Raw genomic sequence first — 14,475 nt, 5'->3', positions numbered from 1 at the left:
TTTCCATTTTGTATAGTTCTTACTACTTCTTGTTTCTGCTATATTAACCATGTGCTATTGTATTTACAGTACTAATCAGAAGGAAATTTATCTCCAAACCTTCTAAAAATTTTCATATTAAAGAGTAATCTTTTAATTATAGTGACTTTACTGGTAGTTATTACTTGTAATAAAGATTATGTTCTCTGAAATTGTAATGTTTGAAGAAGAGCTTGTGATACAAACTAGAAGTTACAATGATTCTAGAACAATTAGTGGGTAGCAATGCTATTACCTATATTTAAAAAGGATTTGGATGTGATTCAAAGATTTAAAGACACATAAATTCTACATGAACATCTGAGAAATTGATTGAAACAGTAATTACATATAAGCAGTAAAGCACCTGGGAAATGATGATATAGGTGGCTCTAACCAACTACATTTTTCCTTCCAAAGAAAAGCATGTTTCACTACTTTCTCAAAATTCTTTGCATGATTAGTAAAAAACTAATAGGTGGAGGGATGACAATTCTCTTAAACATTCTGAAGACCTTTGTTATGTCTCCAAAGAGAAATTGAGAACTGTCTTGGATCAAAACTTTTGAAATAAAAGATAATGGAAGAAAAAACTTCCATTGTAGATAAGGGCTTATAGCTGGTGCATCAAGTTTTAGTGCTTGCTCCTGTGTTGTGTAATGCAGTAATGAACATGCTGCAGAGTGGGAATACCTTGTCAACTACAAAGATTTGCACATACTATGAAGTTATTGAGAGCAATCATGGCTGGGAAGGTCTGTGCAGAGCACTCTGGGGAGATGCCAATATGCTTAGGGAGTGGACAGAGGCATGGGCATTATAATATGTACCTGAGTGTTGGAATGTATTCCTTATGGGAAGTTCTTGTCCCCATTACAAGATTCCTAATTCTTCTGCTTAATAAATAACTTGACCATTGAAAGACACAGTCTGAGGAATAATCTAAAGAATACCATAATTCATTTCTTTAAATGGGGGATGTGGCTTCATCTGAAAATGCCAGATGCAGTATCTTGGGAAGACTGATGTATAATGAGGGAAAGTTCAGAGAAGTTTGTCAGGAGCATATGGAAAACTTCCCACAGCAGAGTAATAGAAAAGATTGTGACTCTTTATCCTTGAAAGGAGAGGAATTAAAAGAAACTACAAAAAATTTTGTCAAGAACTTCTATTTTCCCCAGTAAGAGCAAGGGGGCGGGCAACAGATAAAGTAAAGCACTCCTTCTTTCAAACCATAGTAGTTAAACTGTTGGACTCTATCAGGTGGGAAAACATTGAGGTAAAAGTGTATCAAAATTCAGAAAAGGCTGGGCTATTCTGTGTATTCTCAGAAGAGCCAGATTTAGAATAACTGGAAGGGATACTGCATTTATCTCTCAGGATGAAACACAGCATTAGGGTGGGTAAGTTCTTTTGCATTTCTCTCATGGCAGATGTTCACAGCTTCTACAGTAACTTGTGAGGTGACTGCATAGTGTGGCATGAGCAATATCAGAGTAGAGGCAAGCACAGGGCCACAGTTTAATTTCTTAAGCCCAGAAGAGTCTCCCTCTGGCCTTGTTTGAAGCTTCAGGCACTGGCTGGTACCTTCATAAGCAGGACAGTGCGTGGAACAGACCCCACCTTAGTTCCAAATAGCAGCTCCCATAGTATGGGGAAGGCCTTGATCTTTCACATGAAAACTAAATTTCAGGTTTTGAGTTGACTCCTCAGTTTTCTTTAGGGTACTGGTATAAGAGTAAAAGATACTTCTCTTTCTTTTGTGGGAAAATCATGGATTGTTCAATAGCTAAGAGAAAATAAGGGATTTAGTGAAATTAATTTAATGATCCCTGGTAGTGTTTAACTATTTCTGTAGGTTAACTGAACTATCTTTTCGATTTTAGAAGAGTTTCATCTGTGGGGATTCAAAAACTGGTTTGGAAACATAATTTCCCGTCTTCATTACTGTACCCTTTACAGACTACCCATCTTCAGGAAGGATTGGATTTATTACAGAGACTGAATTCATTATGAAGGGTTGTCTTTGGACCTCTGAAGGTTTTTATGCTGTAGACTTTACATTCCAGATAAGACAGTGTCTGCTTTTTCCCACATTCTAGAGCTATTTAGGAATTAAAGTGCATTCATAGAAGCTACCAGTGGAGAAGAAAATGAAGGAGTTGAATGACAGTCAGCTTAGGGGGAAAATGGGAGGCAGACACTGAGTTTATTTTCCCTGGATGCCCAGCTCACTAACTTAACTTCTTGGTGATTCAGTCTCCCCATCAACTGTGAATAAAAATATTACCTTACAACACCTTGTCAGTGGGATGTTAAATTTAGTAATTAGAAAATGCTCTGAGAGTTTTGGATGAAAAGTCCTCCTGGAGTGTTGTTGTTGGGAAGTAGCAGAGCCACACAGAACAACCATGCCTGTTAAAGACAGCTGCCTGTTTTGACCTTAAAACCTACCTTTCCCTCTTTTCAAACTTAGTTTTTGATATCTCTGGAACAAATGGAGAGTAGTTCCACCTTCATATATGTTCCACTTATCCCTCAGCCTTTCCTTGCTCATTTCCTTTTCTAATGCATTCATTTGCTGAATGTATTGGTATCCAGAGACAGGCAGAGCTTGTCACAGTGAGGACATGTTTGTTTCCAATGCCCTTGAGCTTGCTTGAAGCTTCTTTGCTTGCTGAATATATGATGACCCCTTGGGGTTTGCAATCCCTCAAGGTTCTAAATACAGAGCAAATGCCCTTTTGCACCCAAGCACAGGACTTTGAACCCAAGCCAAGCCCACATCCAGAGATGATTATGGAGGTTCCTCAGTGACTACAGATTCAAGCATTGGGATTTGCACATAAATCACATCAAAAATCTCTTCTTTCTATTGAAATGTGTGGATCCAGAGGGAGGTACTAGGCGTTCATACAGGGAAATTCAATCTGTATGATTCTCTTTTGACTTTTCTGTCTTTTTTATAGCTCAAGCAAGGGAGAAGTTGGGGAAGGGGCCATAATGGGATATGTATGCAGAGCTTAATGCTGAAAACAGAGGCCTGATTGAATAGAGCTCCTTGTGATGAGAAGGGGGATCAATTCACAGTTGACCCCATTCCATTGTGTGGGTTGTCCTGGGAGTTTCCTTTAAAATCCCAGTGGTTTGCTTTTTCTGCATGGTTTGTACCCAGCCTTTCCCTCCATGAATAGAATAGCTTTTTCTGGAATTTCTGCTGGATTTTCTGTGGTTATTGGCTGAGCAATGCTCTCCCACTTCAGAAGACTGGAGGAAGTACATTGTGGAAGTACAGATCAGGGACATTGAATCATTTGATAACTGAAAGTTTTTCATATATAGAACAAACATATTCCTGGGATGCAACTGCCCCCAAGAAACAGATTATACGTTACTGTCCCAGGTGGAAGTGCTCATTCATTATTTGGTTTGCAGGAGTGATTTGAGACTTTAAAAACACATTAATTTCTGCCCTGCAGAATTTACAGCTCATTGTGATAGAAAGGCAGGGAGTTTCAGGCAGACTGGGGAGCAAAACACAGTTCTTAAAGCATAAGCAGACAGAACTGTGAATTAAGGACACCAGATGCTGATTTGTAAGCATCATTCTTGTACATTATTACTTGTAAATATACCGGTGTAGAGAAAGGAATTCATTTTAGAAGGGAGGGAGTACTTTAAAAATCCATGCCTGGCAGTGTCAGGTAAAGACATGTGCAGGATATTTCCCTGCCAGGGGATTGCTCTAAATGAGCCCCTGTATGAGTGGAGTAGAGGCTAGGGTGTACAAGGAAAAACTGGATTATTTCCCAGGTATATTTTAACATCTTGCTAAAGTTAACATACTGTATTTGCCTGTCTGCTGCATTGCTTCATAATCTAGTGGCAGCCTTATTCCCCCATTTGAAAGGGGAATAAGGCTCTGCTCCTTCACTTCTCCAGCAAGTTGCATCAAACTTCCTCATAAATCCTGTGTCTTTGGAGCTCTGTCCCCAGCCTTTTTCCAAGCCAGCCTGTGGCTCTTCCTGCAGTGACTGGGTGTTGTCCCATTTTATGAGCAGGATTCTGCACTCATAACTGGGTTTCTTTCTAGTACTGCCAGCTAGAGCCAACCAGGGATTTTATCTAGTCAGTATTGCAGGGAGATTCAAGACACATCTCTTTGTTTTTCAAAGTAAGGTCTCAGCACTGCCCCCCCACACTTTCTGTTTTCCCACATGTGGAACATGCCCTGGTGTAGGAGAATGAGGATCGAAGCTGTGCTATATAAACTGTGCCAGATGCTAAATTGCACTAAACTACTTTCTTCTTCAGGAGATCAGATTCTTCATATTTGTAATTTCAATATCTTAAAAAGTTGTGGTTTTGTTCTTTATTTAAAGCATAGGGAGTTTACACAAAGAAGAAGGATTTCCCCCCCATTTATTTCCTCCTGACAAAATATATCCAGCCTTTTTTTCCTGTAAACAAGCACAGAAAATGAAAAGATATCAGGTTTTCAGTAGGATAGAAATTAATCATAAATGGAGTTTCTTAGTGGTTAAATGAACTTGAAGATCTTCCTTTCCAGATAGAAACAAGTTTGAAAGTCTGCTCATCATCTGCTTGACATCTCTGTCCTTCTTCTTGTTAGCCCTTTGGGGGAGACACACAGTGAGTGTGTTTTGTTTTTCAGAAGTTGATCTGCCTCTGAAAAAAGATGGGTTCACCTCAGAAAGTACAACTCTGGAAGCCTTGCTGCGTGGAGAGGCAATAGAGAAAAAAACAGACACTAAAGAGGAAGACACTATACAAGAAATCCAGGTAAGGGAGAGCCCCATGCCCTGACATCAGGCTGGATTTTACAATTTGTCTCTAAGTCTAAGAGTCTTTTGTCCTGTGGCAAAACAGTGTATCTGTTGATAGTTGTGTCATTCTACTGCCAAAATGTTATCAAACCTTTGTGCTATGCTGTGATGCTCAAAATGATATCAGTATCTCACACGCTCCTCTTGTCACAAGAATCTTTGTTGCTTAACTGTTCTGCACAGGTCATGTGCAGGAACTTATTTTGCAGCACTATGAGATAATTACATAAAAAAACTGAGAAGCTGAGGTGGATCCCAACTAAAAACTGAATTTTAATTGTTCACATTTAAAGTGAGTTTCATGGATTTCAATTTGGATTCACAACTGCTGTAGATTAAAACATGTCATTGCCTTGCCTGGTTTTTTTTTTTTTTAATAGTACGTGGCCTTCTGGAGGTATTAAAGAAAAACAAATATCTAAAACAAGATTGTAATCTTAAATATTTCAATTATTATTAGTTAGGCAGTATGAGAAATATTGCCTTTTCACATGCATTATGGTTATAAAAATTGTCAGGATTTAATTTAATCCTTCAACAATTAAAAGCCAAAACACAATTGTAGGTTTGTTAAAGAAGGAATTCAGCTAGTATAAAGGGTTCTTGTATATGGCACTTTTAAAACATCTTAAATCACTAGGAAAGTGGGCCTGTCCAACAGCAGCACATCTTTCCTGATGCTAAAACACCATTGTGTCATGAGTCTTTTTAGGGATTTTTAGTGAGAGTTATTAGCACTGTGTCAAATTTGGTAATTTTGGGTGAGATACAAAATGTTGCATCTATACCTAAAAGTAGTAAAAATTTGAGGGGTCAGTCCCATGCAAAATGAAGCAGAAAAACATAAACATCAGATCTGTATTGCCTGGAGTTCAGTCCTACTGCTCTATTTGTATAGAAATTTTGTACAGGCAAGGGCAGCACAATTGGGTCTCCCATTCCCAGTTGCACTGGCAAAAGAGCACCATCAAAGAGGAAGCATGCCATGCTCATGGAAAGGGGAAAAGCTTGGCATGAGCCCTGCTCTGTGTTTGCTTCTTCAGTAGTATATCTGGGTCTATGAAGCTGAGAGCTCTTACCAAAGGTCTGTTTTTACCTGCTTTCAAGGTCACAAGAAGTCATGGTGCAGCATCCTTATGAAATTGACAAGTGCCTTTGAATGTTGCTGTGTGATCTGAGCTCCCAAATGATCCCCAGTAGCAGTCTGAGGAAAGAGACCTCAGAGATGGTGGAAGTGACATAAATCCAGGCATTGCAGAACAGTGCAAAAAAACCAGAACAGATTTTCAGCTAAACTGCTGTAGCTGTGACCTGTCAACTGGATGCTAGTTTCATCAGAACAGATGCAAAAGGCATGTCTTGCTGCTTTATTTTATGCTAGCATAGCTTATCTGGATTCAGTCTGTAGAACAATGATTGCCAAAGCCTTCGCTAGTAGGCAGCTTTCAGTATGTACTTTGGCACCTGGCAGCTAGACTGTGCCAGATGAAAATCACAATCAGTGCCTTCATCGGTATGACAAATAAGAGATTGCAAATCTCTCCTTTGTTCCTTTGTGTACTTGTCTGTGCTGTAACTCTAAAGGGCCCAGCCTCAATGGTGGTGAGTGAGCAGGTGGGATAGATATCATTGTAATTCCCACCTCAGACCCAGCCACTTGCCACCCTCCCAAATTCACAGTATCTGTCAGGAGAAGACAACTTGGTGCTTGGCTGCACCTAATTACCTAGGGCTGGGAAACTTTTAAAAAGACATAATAGGAAAAGAAAAGTTACTCTGTTAAAACATATAAGGGTTCCCCCTGCTAAACAGATGCAGGTATTGGGACCTGCAGTACAGTTGGTATGTAACATGATTGAGAATTTTACCCTGCAGTAAATTGGTATTGAATGTGTATCTCCATTGGTTGATGGAGAAGAGAGTTTGAGAAGAGTTAGAGTAGCCTTCTGACCATGAAGCAGAAAGGTTATGCCCCTTCTATCAAGGATTAAAGTAATTACTCTGGCATTGTCACCAAATTCACACTTGGTTACATATTATCTCTTTCCTAAATTGATGCTTCAATTTTATGGGAAGAAAGTGGTTTGTAATATTTCTCTTAACTGTTGCATAGTATAATTGTTGTAAATTAGCTTCTTTCCCTCCCACATACAATGTGGTTGCCCCTGTTTTGTTGGGGATTTTTTGAGATACTTTAAGATATGAAGAAATAGAAAAATACAAACTCACATCAGTAAATTTGCTTATTTTCTTACCTACATTCTTAAAGTCTCCTCACGTACATTTTTCAAGCACTTCGTCCTAAGATGAATTCAATTAATGTATGCAGAACCGGAACCTGTTTAACTTTTACACCCTTCAGTATTTAGTACCTCCAGTATTATGTGAAATTGTAGTTCATGATGGTCAGAGCTCATTAATAGCCTCCTGATATTCAAAAATAGAAGAAGCAAAACACTTGATTCTTGTCATGTGCTACAACTTGTTTGAAATGCACTGACGAGTATTAGTCTTAGAAATTTAGTTGATAAAGTAAGAATAAACTTTTGTAACTGATCTTCTAAATACAGACTTTTTGAAAGTTGAAATTTCTGTTGTATTCTTTCCCACAAATTCAGAATTTGGTGCTTGAGGTAGGTGGAAAAGAGAGAAAGAGACTGATTTTCTCCTGTTCCCCATGTGCTGGCTCTCAAATAGCTTTAAAGTAGAAATTAGAGAGAAGGGACAAATACAGTAAGACTGAAGAACATTCCTATCACTTTGATGTCACTATTTGACTCTGCATTGTGGCTGTAATTTAAATGAATGTTAGTATGGCAAAGGTAAGTTAGTGATTCCAGATTAGTCCCTTGCAAAATGGCGCAGCACCATAAATGGCAGGAGTGGCTGGAGCCAACTTCTGTATTTCTAGCAGACATGCCAAGGGTTTGAGGGAATGTCAATGAGACTTCTTCTCACATTAGTATTGTGGTGATTTGTCTGGCTTTTTTCCATGTGACATCTGACTTGTACATGTTTTCATGCAGGACAGCCAGCCTGTGTTTGGTTCTGTAGAAGTTACATTTCAATAGGTCAAATTAAAAGATTGAAATTGCCTGGGCCTAGGCATCTCACAGTTTTGTGAGCTGTAATTCCTCAGCATTCTCATTCAACAAACTTTCTGCTTCCAGATTAGAGTTGTACCTGTGGTGCAAGCCCTACAAAACATGGCTTTCTAGATCCATTCTGGAATATATGGAGTAATTTTCTCTATTTTTGCTCAAGAGAGAAGATTGTGAGCTACCAAGGGGAAAACCACTGGTTTTATATTCCTGAAGTACACTCTCAACATTAGAAGAAAACAAAATAATTTAAATTGCAACAAATGAAAATAAAAAGCCCAGGCAAACAAATTCCCAGACAGGGCCTGCAGTTATGCATACTAATATTTGTTTTGTCTTGGAAAATTGGTGCTCAGTGCTGCCAGTATTTGTTCTTAGGAACCTTTTTATCATAGTTGACTGATATCAGTAGTAGTTTTTTAGTAGGAATTCCCTGGAGATCTTAGGGCGGAAAAGAGAGAAAATTTTGCTTTGGTAGAGAGAAGCACGGGTACTGGGATCTGATTTGGCTTTATATCAACTGTAATAAGCCACAGTCACTGTGGTAAAGAGCAGTAGTTGGTTTTGTGTGTCCTCCTTTTTTCTTCTAACCATTCCTGTTTGTTGTTCAACCACAGAGGGTTTTAGAAAATGATGAAAATGCAGATGAAGTGAACGAGGAAGAAGACTTGGAAGAAGATATTCCAAAACGAAAGAACAGGCCTAGAGGACGGGTAAGTGGAGAGTTTATTGGAATGGAAAGGAGGGAAACAAACCTCTGCAGAAATATAGTGTATATTTCTCATGTGTATTATGTATGCAAAGTATTTATCCATGAATATCTGATAGTGATTACACTATAGGTAATTTTCAGTCGTATGTAATAGATTTTTAATATTTTTTCAGTTTACTTTTGTGAATTGCTGTGAAAGAAAAGGACTATTTTGAGAGTAAAAATTTGGGGGAAATTTATTTTAGTGTTGTATTTACAATTGTAATGTAAACTGTAATAACTATTATGACATCCTGCTATTACAATGCTCCTTAAAAAAACCTTTACTAATTACAGAAAAGCAGCAAATTCAGTTATGACAGCGAAAAAAGTATTAATAAAAGTAACTTGAACAGTGTTAATAAGTTTTGCAACTTTCTCCAGGGTAGCATTTTGTGGTTGACACTGGCTCTCTTGAGCCCATGGCAAATCTTCCATTTGCTTGAAAAGGGCAATATTTTATCCTTAGGGGACTCTGTGTCCCTTCTCTTACCTAAGATGTCTTCACAATTCATCAGGGTACCAGTTAAATAATGGAATCAACATTTTCAATTGTGGGCCCGTAAGCTAGGCATCTAAATAAATGTGAACACAAGTCTCAGAAATTTTGAGCTTTTTCATCTCTCTTTGGCTCCAGTGGATGCTGCAGGGGCACAGGAGCTCTAGATGTACCTTTTGATGTGTTTATAGAAGTCAAGCAAGAAGGGCCACATTTTAGGCCAAATGAGCAGAATATAATAGTTTTTAAATAAAAGACATGAAACCACATTGAATACTTGCAATGTACTTATGCATCAGACCCTCTCTTTTGGTTTCCTCTTTGGTTGTTGTGTTGTTTCAGTTTTCTGCTCCTCTTTATTTTGGAGCTTAAGTCCTTTAATATAAGATCAAAGCACTTTAATAATTGGATAAGTATATATATCATCTTCCTTATTCTCAAAATCACCTGAACCAGTTTCTTTCTTTCTTTCTTTCTTAGCCAAAGACCCCCACCTGGAAAAAAATTTTCCAGAAAAATGTAAGTTTCAGAAGATTTGTATGAACCAGTAACCAAAACCAGGAGATAGAATCAATACATGCACATAAGCTTGACTGTAGCAATCAACTAATATTCCAGGCTAACAACTCTTTTCTAATAAGTTGCTCTCATGTAAATTGCACATGCTGGATAGGGTGAGTGAAAGGGAGGGAAGAGATAGAAGAAATATACTGCTCAGGAGAATGGGATTTGGTGTATTCATATGTCCCAGACCTGTACAAACAAAGTCCTGAAGTTAGTGTTACGTGCAAGATTTTGCTTCCCTGTTCAGGAAAATGTTCCAGAATTTTTTCTCTGTTACTCTAAGGAAAGGAGTTGGACGGTACTAGATGTCCCATTCATTTTGAAGCATGCATTTATATTTTATTTTCTGCCCTAGAACTTGCCCCCTATTAAGTACAGAAGCAGCAGGATTGCTTGCTTTTTTCTTGCAACTAACTCCTGCTCTGCTAGTGCCCTGGCTTCTTTCAGTGCAAAAAAGAGAAGTCTGAATAATGCCACATACTTCAAGTAATGTTTAGTTTTATTTGATGGCATCAATAACCAAAGCAAAATGTAGTAGAAATTAGAATTTCAAAATTGTGGCCAGGTTATCTAGCTGTTGAAAACTGGTAAGCCTGAATTGCATCTGGTCACAAGAGCTTTGCCAGTTTCCTAAAGGCAGCCCTTTTCTAGCCTGATTCAGTATAGGGAATTGAGGCTAAGGATTTAAAATTAGGTGACACGAAACCTGGGCTGCTCTTTGTTTCTAGGAAGGACTTGGTTAGGGTAGTTTTAGAGGGCAGAAGAGAGGAAGGACATGCATAGGAAACAAGATCGTGTGGAGTGTGACCTTTGGGGATTCAGAGGAGTGAGAAGGACTAACAGCATAAATGCAGGATTAATGCAATGGAATTACTGCTCTGGACTTTCCAAATTGCACATGCCACTTCCTTTCCCTACAGCATGATTTTATTTTTAATCCTGAACTCTCCATCTGTCTTTTTGGCTACTCTCTCTGGCTGCTTCAAGGTTGCTGGGCCATGGGTGCAGGCCTCACACGTCAAGTCTTGTAGTCTTTGCTGCATCCTGTCAGGAGAATAAAGGCAGCTGTGGATGACTGAATTCAACAGCCTGGAGCACAGACAGCAAGCACGGGGCGTTCAGTTCAGTGCCTCTGGGGCAGCTGCTTGGTTTCCTGTCCCCTCAAGGCTAGCCCATGAAATCATGGGGGCATAGGAAGGACACAGAAGGCTGAAGAGGTAGATCTACAGAAAGAGATTTTTAGTGTTTTTGCTGGACAGGGGCAATGTGGTAGGAGCTGGCAGGGTGGTTTTCTAGGAGATATGAGATGTACGCAGATGCACCTGCACAGATTGTCTGCTCATCAGCTGGATATCCCGTGGGACAATTTCAAAGGCACCAAGCACATTTAGGAACCCAAGTCCCATTGAAAGTCATTGACTTGAAAAATCTCCCCTCTGTGTTCATTGCATGAAAAAGTGTATCTGACACGTGGTCATGCCATGAATGCTGTGCCCCTGCATTTCTGTAGAGAACAGTTTGAAAGGGAACAGCTGACTGTAAGACAAGCAAAATTCTGAGAAACAAACCCTAAATTAGTATCATATTCTGAAATGTACCTATGTAAAATATTACCTTCTTACTCAACAGGTATGTTCTCAGAGTGTGAATAGAGTCAGAGCTACTGACTAGTGACAAATATAAGACTTCACATCTTTTTCATACCCCTGAAAAACCAATGCAGCTGGTAAAATGGGGAAATTGGATCCTAATCTGGGTACCAGCAGAAATATTTATAAGGGCCAATCACTTGTCTATGTGAAGATTCCCTGATGAGTTGAGGGTTGTGGAGGAGCTGCCATGGACTGAAATTCAGCTTGCAGCACATTTAGCAGTAGTAAGGGAAGAAAAGAACTAGCCTGGGATTGATTTCATTGCCCAGAGGGGGTTTAAAGAGCTGGCAGTCAGAGAGAAAATAGTGCAGACTAGTAAGATGATTTTACATGATACAGTCAGTAAAGAAGCTTCCGCCAAACAGTTGTTGCTGAGGCCATTTCTAAGGTGAAACTGCTTTTCAGTTCACCCTTACAGATCTTGCTCTGCACATGTGTGCTGGACTGCACAGAGGTCTTTGCAGAAGGCAGAGTTATCCTTGTCATACATAATAGTATTTACCCCATCCAGATAGCTGCAAATCCATGTCTCTCCTTTGGGACTGTGTTAAGAGTTAGACCTGAGCAATCCCAGGGAAATAACATGTTAGGTTTTTATAAATCCTGGTTTTAACAGACTTTGTCAGGCCAGTGTAAAACTGTTCCTTATTACTTCTCTTTAAATATCCAGTGGAACACATTTCTAATAGTGCTAGTTCTGTTCCAAGCTCATAGGAGAGAGAAGTTTCTATGGCCCCTTTATGGCTGAGTGCGAATATTCTCAGGATTTCTACACCTTCTTCAGCTTTACCTAACAAAGCTCTGTCCTTTTTGTATTTTCACATGAAAAGGCTTGCAGGATTTGAGTCAGGTGGCCTTGTCTAGAGTGAGAAATATTAACAGCTTAATAAGAGGACCAGCAGAAGAAATTCTGTCATTTTTTCCAGGAATAGAGTAATTAGGAGAATTAATAAAGAACTATTTAGCCATCCACCTGTGATCACTTCCTCAAACAAAGATCAAGTCTAAAATTATTGTCATTTACAGACTGTACATTAGTGAACATGAAAGAATTGAAGGCCTTGGCTCAGTTCCCAGTTTCACATCACAACTCCAGCACTGGGCAGATATGAGCTGTTTCCTTGTTGGAATCTCAGCTGAGAAGGGTCAGGATTGTGTAGTTTTGATGCTGAATTCCACTCTCAGCCCTGGAGCTCAAGACAGAGCAGTCTGTGCTGTGGAGAAACAAAGTTTTTCAGTTTCTATAGCTGCCAGTTTGGTCCATTTTAGGAACACAGAACTGCAGAGAGACATTTCTGGGTAATTTCTGTTATTGCAGGTAGCCACATTATCTAATCTTTTCCACTAACTGACCAAAGCTCCATTTTATAATTAGCCACAATATCTTTGTCCCAGAAGGCCATTTCAACACACTTCTTTTCAGCTAGAAAACAAAACATAGCAACACAAACAATGCCCCTTTGAAAATACTGAAGGAAATAATTTGACCTCTCTTTTATTTGAGGCCTGTTTTCTGGCTGATTTAATGTTTGTGTATATTCTTCAACACCTGTTCATCTATTCATTCGTTCATATTCAGTTCAGCAAGGTATTTGAATATCTTCACAAATGAATGTGTGATGATACTCGACTGAATATGTGCTGGCAGTAACTACTGCTATGGATGAACAGTATGAGCCATCTGTGGAGAGGATCTCCATTGCTTTACAAGGTCCATTAACACAGAGCACATCTTAGGAGATGGAGGGTCAAGACCACTTTGAGAAACCTGTATGGAAGCTGAGGATTTGTTTAGTTTATACTGCACATCTTTCATAGGAGGGTGTGGGGTGCAAGGAGACCTGGGGGGTGATGGAATAATGCTAACATTCCTCTTGTCCTTGCAGGCTCGGGGATCTGGAGGGGGCAGGAGACGGAATGATGCTGCCTCCCAGGATGATCATGACAAACCCTATGTTTGTGACAGTAAGTAGCAACCAGACAGCTTATTCTGCTTCCAGCCTGGTCCTACCAGCTCAGTGCACTCAGGGCTTCATATATTACAGCAAAATATTCTGCTGCTCTCTGACTTGCATGTTTGCCACCTGCTGCTGATGCTCTTGGTGTTTTTGCATGAAGGAAATAAAATTAAGTTCTCGGCAAGACTCCACTTTCCTTTGCCCTTTAATAAATCATCTCTTATCTTTTCTTTCTCTTTTTCTGGCTTCTCTGCCTTTTGTCTTCTTTTCCCCCATGTAAATTTCACCCTCTATTTCTTTCTCTGTTTCAGATAGTTACAAACAAAAGCATAACTCAAAAATCTCCGACAAAGGTACTTCACCCTTGTTGTGTCTCTTGATATATTTGGTGATTCTCCTCCCTTCAGTCCTTTTAAAATCTCACTGGGCTAAATTCTGAAGGTCTTATCCCTCACCAGATGTCTTGTGGCATCATCAAAAGCTGAGCCCTTCTAAGAAACAAATAACATCTCGAATGCTTTCTTTTGATACATATTCCCTTTGAATACAGTCCTGCTGTTTGGTATCTTGCAGTTGGACTTCAGGTGAAGCAAGGCATTGTCTGAATGGAAAAATTATACTAGAGCCCAGCATCAACACTGAAGGAGGGTACCAGAGTCCCAGTATGAGTGAGGAGTCTAATATTTGTTATGCAATTGTTTGGGGTTTTTTTTACAGTCTAGTCCTTGATGCCTTCCTTCTTCTTTTGATATTCTTTTTTGCTTCGTTTCTGTGAAGGGCACTTATCTTACCCACATATTTTTGAGATATCCCATCTTAAGGCTTATTCTAGAACGTACATCCAATTGTAATTTGTGCTACCAGGTGCCTTCTAGCCTGTAAGACAGTAACCTAAAAAAAGTCATTAGAAGTAGGAGAATAGCAGATCTTCACTTCTGTTGTCCAAACCAGCTGGTTTTGAGGACAACTAGAACCCCCTTTTTGCCTATCTTGCAACATTACCGACCTTAAAATAATAACTCTTGCTGTGTCAATCTTTGGAGGGATTTTCTGCTGATTTTTAAAAACGTGAGGAAATAAGGAGT

The 14,475-nt window shown here is 39.3% G+C and overlaps 1 protein-coding gene across 8 annotated transcripts in view; it reads left to right on the top strand.

Moving 5' to 3' along the window:
- DPF3 (double PHD fingers 3) overlaps positions 1–14,475 on the top strand; it is a 180,433-nt gene that overhangs the window by 111,576 nt on the left and 54,382 nt on the right. For 3 of the 8 annotated variants that reach the window (XR_011679230.1, XM_071427224.1, XM_071427223.1), the window contains exons 4-8: positions 4,694–4,821; positions 8,584–8,679; positions 9,697–9,735; positions 13,319–13,397; positions 13,702–13,743. Coding sequence is in view for 5 of the 8 variants with exons in the window: in XM_071427224.1 (XP_071283325.1) it covers positions 4,694–4,821; positions 8,584–8,679; positions 9,697–9,735; positions 13,319–13,397; positions 13,702–13,743 (384 nt within the window). In the remaining 3 variants the exon portion in view is untranslated. The remainder of the gene's footprint in view (positions 1–4,693; positions 4,822–8,583; positions 8,680–9,696; positions 9,736–13,318; positions 13,398–13,701; positions 13,744–14,475) is intronic. The other 5 variants (XR_011679231.1, XM_071427226.1, XR_011679232.1 and 2 more) reach the window with 3 other exon arrangements.

This window comes from Agelaius tricolor, unplaced genomic scaffold (genome assembly GCF_023055355.1).
Source record: "Agelaius tricolor isolate 1412-34295 unplaced genomic scaffold, bAgeTri1.0.p SCAF_5, whole genome shotgun sequence".
Taxonomy (NCBI): Eukaryota; Metazoa; Chordata; class Aves; order Passeriformes; family Icteridae; genus Agelaius; species Agelaius tricolor.
Note: the sequence above shows the minus strand (reverse complement) of the source record. Positions and strands in the feature narration are given on the sequence as shown.